The 11,103-nt window shown below is 35.7% G+C and overlaps 1 protein-coding gene across 2 annotated transcripts in view; it reads right to left on the bottom strand.

The window, feature by feature from the left end:
* Window positions 1-11,103, bottom strand: part of ZDHHC13 (zinc finger DHHC-type palmitoyltransferase 13) — a 50,346-nt gene that overhangs the window by 22,753 nt on the left and 16,490 nt on the right. For both annotated transcript variants that reach the window (XM_007118934.4, XM_055091562.1), the window contains exons 3-8: window positions 9,020-9,142; window positions 7,259-7,336; window positions 5,202-5,346; window positions 3,734-3,798; window positions 2,168-2,330; window positions 1,801-1,926 (exon numbers count right to left, since the gene is read on the bottom strand). In XM_007118934.4, coding sequence (XP_007118996.2) covers window positions 1,801-1,926; window positions 2,168-2,330; window positions 3,734-3,798; window positions 5,202-5,346; window positions 7,259-7,336; window positions 9,020-9,142 — 700 coding nt within the window. The remainder of the gene's footprint in view (window positions 1-1,800; window positions 1,927-2,167; window positions 2,331-3,733; window positions 3,799-5,201; window positions 5,347-7,258; window positions 7,337-9,019; window positions 9,143-11,103) is intronic.

Below are 11,103 nucleotides of genomic sequence, written 5' to 3'. Positions count from 1 at the left end.
CGCCAAAAAAAAAAAAAAAAAAAAAAAAGAAGGGAGTAGTCCTCAGTGTCAAATGTCACATGGAGGCCAAAGACTTAAACATATCCTCAGGATGCTAATTCGGGTTTATTCTGCAAAGTTAAAAGAATGAAGTGTCTACAAACCAACAGTGTGGCTATCTGCATTGAAGCCAGTCACCACATCTGTACAATGCAATCCCTTAAGTGCAATATACATGACGCTGGAAGTAAGCAGGGCTCGTGCAACAGCAAAGGGAGAAAATATATTCTGCCCTATCTTCTTCAATCTTTACTTCCCTAAGCCACATTCTGAGGAAGGATAATTTCAAATGATATGAAATCTTTAATATGCTTCCAATTCTAATTTGCATGATAACACAAAATGAGCAAGTCTAGATTTTTTTAAAAAAACATAAACTTGGAATCTACAAGCAACATAATCTCAGAACAGAAATAACAATTAAATGTGGATCTCAACATTTTAACCCCAGATACAATACTCAAAGATGAGACACACTATTTCCTCATTCAACAAATATTCCAGTGCATACCATATGCTGGGCACTGTTCGAGGCACTTAGGGGCACATTGATGAATTTAAGGTCTTTCTCTCACGGGGCCTAAATTCTAGCAGGGGAAGACAGACAAATGTACTAACTGAATTTTATAGTATATAAAAAGCTGGATGGAAACCATTGTAAGGACTTTGGCTTTTATTCTGGGAGAAAGTGGGAGACGTCATAGGATTCTGAGCAGATGAATGATAGTATCTGACTTACATTTTAAGATTCACCTGGCTGCTCTGTTGAGAAGAGACTAGAGGTGACTAGAGGCAGGGAGATGTCAGACAGCTGCAGAAATCCACATGAAAGATAACGGTGGCTGGACCAAAATGCCATGGTAAAGTGATGAGAAGGGTCAGATTCTGGATATATACTGAGGGCAGAACTAGGCAATATGTTTTCCTGATGGACTGGATACGTGATATGACAGAGAAAAGGCAAAGATAACTGGAGAGCGGGAGTTGCCACCTACTGAGATGGAGAAAGCTGTAGATGGAACAGTTAGGGACAGTGGGGAGGAGAGATCAGGAGCTCAGTTTTGGATGTTATGTTGATGATGCCTATTGGACGGTGAACTGGACAAATCAAGGTAGCTGGATATACAAGTATGGAAAGGTCTGAACTAGAGATAACTTTGAGAGTTGTCAACATAGAGACGGCATTTAAAGCCATGGAAGTGCATGAAATCACCAAGGGAATGACTAGACAGAACAGAGGTCCAAGGACAAAACTCTTGGGCACTCTACCAATAAAGGGGGGGAGAGAGCAGAGGAGATGGCAAAGGAGACTGAGGAGTAACCGTTACTTCTTTTTCTCTCCCTCCACATACCTAAATGCAGAATTGGTGTAGTATTCATGATGACCCTCTGCATAGAAATCCCATGCCTATTAATCTAGAATCATCCTGAAGGTATAATTACTAATTATTATTCGATAAGACGATGCTATCATATATGAAAACGTTAAATAGTGAAATCAATTCAATACCCCATTTTAATAATTTTAATTATATTCTCTATTGCCACTTAGATTTTGCTGGCCACGAAAGGACCAACAATAAATTGCCAATAAAAGTGCCAAATTTCCAACTGTGGGTTATGGGATGTGTGGGAAAGATATAATCAGCAGATAATGCAGCACTAGGCCAACTCCCTGGTTTCCCCTGATGCCTTAAAAAACAAAAACAAATGAACAAAACAGTTCTTATAGCCCACAGAATAGGCCCCGAATGAAAGTACCTCGCATTTCTGCAGCCACCTCCAAAGTCTGAAATTTTTGTTGGCTCGCATTTTGGCCTCTGTTTTTAGCATATGAATAATGAGCCGATTTTTGTTTTGCAGAGCCATATCAAGAGGGGTTTCTCCCTAAAAAAAAAAGAAAAAGTTCAATTATATTTTTGATATATCAATATCATAGATGCTAAACATTTTAAAAAACTCACCAGAATCACAGACTCACTGTATTTATTCCAAGGGTAGCCAACTATTATTGTTTATACTTATCTTGTGGTAACTGAAAACATATGTATAGCTTATCTTTATGCTAATTTATCAGTCTTCTAACTCAAGATATAATAAATTAAGGGAGATAAACACCTGGTCATACCTTAACATTTCGGATATCCAGGCTAGCACCAGCTTCCAAGAGTTTATCAATGGCATTAACATTTCCTGCTGCAACTGCCCAGTGAAGTGGAGTGTTTTGGTGTATTTTATCAACTACATTGAGAGAGGGATTAAACTTTAAGAGAAATCCAGTTGGTTCTGGCCTGTCTCAAAACAATAAAATACCAAGAGATATTAGATAGCTGAATGATTTGAAGGGTAAATGTAAACAATGAAACTGTTTGCTAACGTATCAATGAACCAATCAGTAAGTATTCTGAAAAGTGAGGAACTTCTCTGTGCAGAGTTCCATTCTAGGTGCTAATACTGGAGAGTTCCCGCCCCAAGAGACATCTATTAAGTGATAGTCTACTATATAATGTAATTTTAACATCAATACTGTGGAATAACTGCTTTTGTTTTTCAAATTTTTACTTTCATGTTGCTGTTCTATTGGTTAACATTTTTTTTAAACTTAACTTTGGTCAACATTAAATGCTATGTTATTTATCCAATTAAAAAATTAAATGTACAACATTATATTTGAGGAGATAAACCAAAAGCTAACTTCACATTCTCCCTCCAACCAATTACTGAATAAAGCGGTATAAATAATGTCCTAAAATATTTGTTTACCATAGAAAGTTATGGACTTGAAAGCAGAATTCAATGAAATATTTTGACTTCATCGTCAACACCTTCCCTTCATTTATGACTACTCAAGAGATTCCTTTAATAAAACAATATTCTACTTTACTTATTCTATCAAGATTTTTAAACATTATACCTGACTTTACAGTTACCAGCAAAGATGACAAAATGCTTTTTGACAAAATTCTACCCCAGCCCCACCTCTACATGAGCTAAAAGGAAATGGCATCAGAACTAACTCAGTTCCTAGGGGAGACATCTTAAGTAAAAGCAGAATCAGAAATTAAGTACAACGTTGGAAACGAAACTGATACAGGGCAAACTGTAGCATGTATTTGAATAGAAGAATAACAGAAGTTGGACAATATGGTGATCAATAATCACAAGCGATGATCAATAATCACAATATGGTGATCAATAATCACAAAAACTTAAATATGTAAATAACTGATATGAACATATAAACATACTATTTTCATAGATCAGTTATAATTAATATTTTCAGAGCAGTCAACAATGTCAGAGAACCTCAAAATTTATTGTTTTCTGGAAAGTATATTTCTCATCTACATTTCAAATTATGAGAGCATTTAAACCTGTAGCCATTCTTGAAAAATGTAAACTAAGAAATGTACGTTATGTTAATAAGTATATGCTGTGGAATCTCTAACTGTTCTGTAAGGAAATTTTTTTTCTTATTAGTAGCTTTCAAACTTTTCCCCAAAGCTACCAGAAAACAGAAAATTTACTTCATTGGTGCTTTTCTAACTACAACTACATTAAAAGTCCCTATCACAGTCACAAGATGGAAAATCTTACTTTCTTCCTCAGAATGTTGTGTCATCTTACAAAGACTAAGATACTTAAATTGCTGGATCAAGAGTCAGAATAAGGCAATTCAATTAAACTCACTTACCCAAGTACTTTGTGAGCTGATAACATGAGAGGTGTCTGCCCATTTACATCTGTCATATTCACACTCTGTTCAAAAAGAAGAGTCAATCAGCCTAATTGTAAACACAGTCAAGATTCTGTCTCCTCCCTTAGTAGAAGTATCTCTTTAATACATTAAACACCACTAGTGTGTCTATAAGAAGTATTCAAATATCATTTGAATAAAAGAATGTTCTGCTTCACATCCACAGGGTTAAAATCCATTGATTCCTACAAAACATTTTTAAAGGGAAAATCTGAATATATGATTTTAAATGTTGCATGCTGTGAGTGGAAGAGAGCTAAGGGAAAAAGAAAAATGTTGATAAACACCATCAAATATGAGACAATAGAGACCTTAGAAGTCACTTAGTTTAGACTTTAACCGACACATTAATTCATACTATCCCCTCTTACACAAAGTCAACCAGTCTCTACTTAAAGACTTCCAGTAATAGTGAACTCTTGTTCTTCTGAGGCAACTTGCAATTTTGAACTTATGTTTCAAAGAGTAAAATATGAAAAGTTCTTTTTTATTTTCTAGAATATAGAAAAAAAGGGAAATCATACCTCCAAGAGGATATGCTTCTTTTAATAAAATGGACCCAGATTTGAGGTATATGATACCTCAACCAAGCCAAAAAAAAAAAGTCAATTACTGAATATTCTTATGGGCCTTGGAGGAATAAGCCCAAAGAGAAGCAGAAAAGATGACTCATCATACAGCTTTCCAAAATGAGACCCAGGAAGTTATAATTACTCTACTTGAGTTGACTACATCTAAGAGAAAGTGCTTATTTAAAGAGAACACAATCATCCCAACAGCATTTGTGCAAACATGTTTCCACGCCTGTTACAGACGAGACTACTGATATATAAACTACTTGCTACCACAAAGCATATCCTAGGCAAGTAGAGCTGACAGTGAAACTCCCACCGCCAGCAACCTATAATTTAACCAGTGCCATAAATGGATGCCTCTTAAGGCAAGTCATTTTTCATGGAATTACTTTAGGGAACAATAAGAAACATACATTCAAATTGGTCTCCACTTGGACTTAAATAATGCAAGCAAATGATGGGTTAATTTAGTGATCTGACTACCATTTCCACATTCAATAAGAAGAAAAATACAGGCTTTGAAGTCATGTTTTTGAAAAACTCTGAAAATTACTGGTCATAAGGAAAACTATTACAGGCTTACAAGTTTCAGAAACATCTATTATATGTTACTGAGCTAAATGACCTATCCTTTTTGCTCCAATGAAGCTGGAAAAGCAGTATTCAATAGCTAGACTTACTGAGGCTAGTAATTGAATATCTGGATATCTGTAACTTCTACTTTAAAAATGAGGGCAGAAAAAAAAAATGAGGACAGACTACTAGTAATCATCCTCTGAATCCCTTCAGATTTACAATAGCTGGAGTATAAGAAACGTTTCAAAACATACCTGTCCTTTTGAGATGAGATATGCTATAACGGGCATGTGTTGAAATAACACTGCCAGGTGGATGCTGCTGAATCCCTCTCCATCGATAAGAGTGGGGTCTGCACCATACTGCAGTAATAATATGACCATAGGTAAATGCCCTTGTCTGGAAAGAAAGGACAAAAATTATAATGTATTCTGTCGCGCAAAAAAGAGAAAAATTCAGGGAGAAACCAATGTTCCTAAGACATGAAGGATTTTGGTTAGATTTAAAGAGTACTGCCTAACAATACACAGATTTTTAAAACACTGGAGATTCTCTAAACGTCTTTTACATAGATGCTCCAAACTTAGAACTATCTGGATGGTCCTTCTTGAGTGCAGGTAATAAACTTAATAACCTCCCAATCTACCTTAAATCTTATGTGTAAGATTACTACCATGTGTAATTTTACATAACTAATGATAAAAATGGAAATTAAAAACCACTTAGACTTTACTGTTGCTATTTTAAAAACAAAAAATAATCATGAAGCACATATGCCACAGCGTAACATTCACAGACTGCAGGTATACTGTGATCATCTTTTTCTTAGGAACTACATATTTTTCTTTGAATATGGCTCATTTCTCTGTAAAGCACGGTACCTCAGTAGCTTAACGGGGAAGAGCTAACTCCAGATTCCTCAAAATTCTTGGCTATGGAGAAAAGATTCAATTCCTTGCCTTAAATGAACAATTATTCACTTCACTTTCAGGTTCATATCAATCCCACCAACCACAGAGAGAATGGAGTTAAAATGAAAGATGAAACCTAAGTGTCCATCAACAGATGAATGGATAAAGAAGATGGGGCACATATATACAATGAAATATTACTCAGCCATTAAAAGAAATGAAACTGAGTTATTTGTAATGAGGTGGATAGACCTGGAGTCTGTCATACAGAGTGAAGCAAGTCAGAAGGAGAAAAACAAATACCGTATGCTAACACATATATATGGAATCTAAGAAAAAAAAATGTCATGAAGAGACTAGGGGTAGGACGGGAATAAAACACAGACCTACTAGAGCATCGACTTGAGGATATGGGGAGGGGGAAGGGTAGGCTGTGACGAAGTGGGAGAGTGGCATGGACATATAAACACTACCAAATGTGTGGTGGATAGCTAGTGGGAAGCAGCCGCGTGGCACAGGGAGATCAGCTCAGTGCTTTGTGACCACCTAGAGGGGCGGGATAGGGAGGGTGGGAGGGAAGGAGACGCAAGAGGGAAGAGATATGGGAACATATGTATAACTGATTCACTTTCACTTTGTTGTAAAGCAGAAACTAACACACCATTGTAAAACAGTTATACTCCAATAAAGATGTTTAAAAAAAAAATGTATAACTGATTCACTTTGTTGTAAAGCAGAAGCTAAGACACCATTGTAAAACAGTTATACTCCAATAAAGATGTTAAAAAATAAAATAAAATAAAATAAAATGAAAGATGAAGAAGTTGTTAAGTATCCACACAGACACTTACTAACTTCAGCTTCAGATGCCAACACATATGAGAGAAAAGAACTGATTGAGTTTACACTCACTGAACTACCACTTTTATCCATGTGATCAAATATTAAACATATTTATTTTGATTATAAAATATAATACACATATTTGAGGTTGAGCATCATAGTGGAGCCCCAAATTAAACACAAAAACATCATCTCTGGAAACTCTTTAAAACTGTAATTTATTTATTTATTTATTTTTGAATGAAGGGGTAAAAAGGAAAGAAAGCTTTGCAAATGGTCTGTAACTGCAATTTCCAATATGGACTACTAGTCATATACAGCTATTTGAATTCAAATTAGTTAAAATTAATTAAAATTAAAAATTCCATTCCTTAGTTGCATTAGCCACATTTTGCATTTCATATATGGCTAGTGGCTACCTTACTGGACAGCACAGAATAGAACATTTCCATCATCACAGAAAATTCTACTGGAAAGTGCTAGTCTGTAATATTCAGCAAATGAGTAAGTCACTTTTGATTTTGAACAGCAATTTCAGTATTTAAAGAAACCTTTACCTGATGGCCCAGTGAAGAGGAGTTGAATTTAAATCTCCGCCCAACTGATCTACCACAGCACCTTTCGAAATATAAAACCTGTTAAAAGCAGACATAAATGAAAATAAGATTTAAAACTTAAAATTCATACTAAGAAAGAAAACATCAACTTTTCTTAGTAATAAATGTATTAGAAAACAGAAATTATAATAATACCCCTCCCTAAAAACACTCAGATCTACAGAGGTCTGAAAGATTCACACAACAGCATCAAACAGATCCCTGATGAAATATTCTCATCATGTTAAGTAACTACTCCTGCTGTCATGAGCATTCCATGACAACTATACACCAATCACAAAATAACTACTCTCTGCATATTCTAACCACCACAACACTCTTGAAATGGTTTATATTCAAAAGGTTTCTATTACAGATATTCTACTTAACTGGCAAGAAGAAAGGTGAAACTATGTCACTGCTAACAGTTGAAAATTAGAATTACTATGTGGGAATGAATTCTAAAAGTAGGTAGCAAAAAATTAATTCAAAATCCTTTTGGAGAAGTTAGACATTTTGAGCATTTCACTCTCTATTTTGGGGGCACAGATGGGATACACTGTATAAAGTGAAACTATAAGGTAAAGAGACTTATTTTCTTCAGCGGTTTACAGGAATTAGTCTCATTATTTCAAAGTTGTGCTTCATATATCATATTATCTAAACAATACACCAGTTTATTTCCACAGAAAAGGAGTTTGCTTGTGAGTATATCTGTTTATTCTAAACTTTAGTATATTTCTACTTTTTTAAACCTCAAGGATTTTAAGTACATATAATACAAAACATATACACATTCACATACATACACATTTTACATGCTAAGGTATAAAACAAAGAAAAAACAAAAACAATGGGTAGGCAGTAGTGCTTTATGAAAGGGAACTATTTTATACAATCCCACACATGCCTACTTTAAAATGTATTCCATATTTAATTTTGTTTTTAAAGTTAAATTATTCCCCTACCTAACCATTCCTCCTGGCATTATTACAACATAAAATATTGCAGTGATTCTTCTAAACTAGATGAAACTATCTGTTCTATCCTGGAAAATGTGTTATGCTTTCCGTTTTCAAAAAATGTTCAATTTCATTGCCTGAACTCTATGATGGGTCTCTGTGGCTCTCTCTCTCTCTCTCTCTCTCTCTCTCTCTGGCTGCACTGGGTCTTCGTTGCTGCGCGCGGGCTTTCTCTAGTTGTGGCGAGTGGGGGCTACTCTTCGTTGCGGTGCGTGGGCTTCTCATTGTGGTGGCTTCTCTTGTTGTGGAGCACGGGCTCTAGGCACGCGGGATTCAGTAGCTGTGGTGCACGGGCTCAGTAGTTATGGCTCGCGGGCTCTAGAGAACAGGCTCAGTATTTGTGGCGCACGGGCTTAGTTGCTCTGCAGCATGTGGGATCTTCCCGGACCAGGGATCGAACCCGTGTCCCCTGCACTGGCAGGCAGATTCTTAACCACTGCGCCACCAGGGAAGTCCCCTGTGGCTTTATTTTTAATTTTCCGTTTTGGGCCAGTGAGAGTCCTGGTCCAGACGATCTCTGAGGTCCTTTTCAATACTATGATAACCAATGTTCATGGCACAAAGTTTCAAGTATTCATTTACAGTAAAGGATTAGAGATGGTTCAACATACATACTTGAACTTGAAAAGAAAAGACAAATGAAGGAAAGATCTAAAATTATAAATACACTCTTAATTAACACACAAATATCCCATCTTACTTTACAAGATCCAGCCTGTTGTTAATAGCAGCCCAATGAAGAAGCGACACATTTTCTTTGTCTGGTTGCCTGACATCATAACCTGCTTCCACCAACTCTTTACATCGTTCAAAAATCCCGTATCTGAAATAAGAAAATGCATAATTGATACCATTAAAATAATTTCAAATATCAAAATTTCTTCCTTTTACCATGTCTTTATCCCATCTGTCTTTCAGCCAACATAGAAATACAATAATTAACAAAGATATTCACAAAGAGGACAGATTATAAAGCCAAACAACAAAAGTAAACCTGGCTATTGAATGATCAGATTAATCCATTTGGAGCTGAACTTGATTTTCTTAAATAAACTTTAACATTCACATTTGCCCTCTTTCAATAAATTTCATTTGATTTTCCACCAGGAATGCACCAGGAATACATGGTGTTGATTCTGTATGACAATCTTATCCATGAATCAAACAAAGCCCAAGCAATGACCTCACAATAAGGGAGAGAGACTAAAAGCAAACTTGGAATGGGATAAATTCAACAATAAAATATGCACACAGTATAGGTATAGAAAAGGAAGGAATGATTAGCCCTTCCTGAAGGAGATGGAACCTGATATACAAGCTATGTTTTATAGGTTGAAGGAAAGACATTTCAGGCAGAAGGAATAGTATGTACGAAAACCAGAGATATAAAACTGTGTGGATGTTTGGAGAAATATAAGCAATTTAGCACCACAGAAGCATTAGCATAAGAAAGGCAATGGCAAGAGATGAGGCTAGGAGAGGTAGGCAAAGACTGCATGAACCTTCTCTGCCATGCTTTGAAATTTAGACTTTATAGTGCAAGGGGAAGCCACTGAAGGTTTGAAAGAGGAAAGCACTCAGACTTTGGGCTGTAAGAAAGATCACATTAGTGGCAGTATGGAAGCTAATTCAAGGCCAAGACTGAGAGACCAGTTTAGAGGATCTTACAATAGAGACAGGAGAGCAGCACTGTGGGAGTCTAAAGAAAAAGAGGCAACAGGAGTGTAAAAGGAGGGACAGACTGAAGGGATATTTAAGAGAGTTATTTAACTGACTCACTATCAGAATGAAAAACAGGAGAGAAATACCTCTTTTTAATGCTAAAATAATTTTAAAAATCATTCATTTGCACTATTTCTTTTCAACAAAAACTATTAAGACCCACCAGACCATTTAGCACTTTCTCTGAAACTTATTTCTATTTAGAGGGACCTGAAAGTTTCGATATGTCTTCAAGGGTCAAAATCAAACAAAATGGCAGAATTGTCTCTATTTCCTACACTGTTAAATAACCTCTGCCTCACCTAAACATGTGTGTGCGCCTGTCTGTCTTTATGGCATTTTTTAAAAGATGGAGGTACCCATTTGACAATGCTAAGTGAAAATATTAATAAGAGAATGAATTGTTGATAATGATACATATGTATTGGGGTGGCCAAAAAGTTTGTACGATGTTACAGAAAAACCCGAATGAACTTTTTGACCCAATATTTACATTCTCCATCTTTTAAATATCAACTTTAACATTTTATTGGAAAAGAAATACTCCTTTTACATGAGAAATATAAAGAGTACACAATAATTAGGATTTTGGTGGTTTAGAAAATACAAAAACACCTATCCTAGCTAGCTCTCTTTCACCCTTCCCAAATACTACCTAAATATATTCTCACAACCACTTAAAGTCCAAGACCTGAAGAAAATTTGGGGAAATATACATAACGTGAGTTTTTATTGATATTCCCTGTGAATATAGCCTAATTTCTCACACTTATCATTACAGAGCTTTACTGGTAGCAGAGAAACATTTAAATGTTTCCATTCTAATTAAAGCAAATATCTATTTACCTTAAGACCACTCTCATATTCATACAAATATAATAATACAAACAATATTCACCTAAAGTAGTGGTTCCCAGAGCCTACAGAGTTCATATAAATTAGTAATTAGAATATTCAAATAATTGTCAATAACTTTTTTTTTTTTTTTTTTTTGCGGTACGCGGGCGTCTCACTGTTGTGGCCTCTCCCGTTGCGGAGCACAGGCTCCGGACGCGCAGGCTC

This window comes from Physeter macrocephalus, chromosome 16 (assembly GCF_002837175.3).
Source record: "Physeter macrocephalus isolate SW-GA chromosome 16, ASM283717v5, whole genome shotgun sequence".
Taxonomy (NCBI): domain Eukaryota; kingdom Metazoa; phylum Chordata; class Mammalia; order Artiodactyla; family Physeteridae; genus Physeter; species Physeter macrocephalus.
Note: the sequence above shows the minus strand (reverse complement) of the source record. Positions and strands in the feature narration are given on the sequence as shown.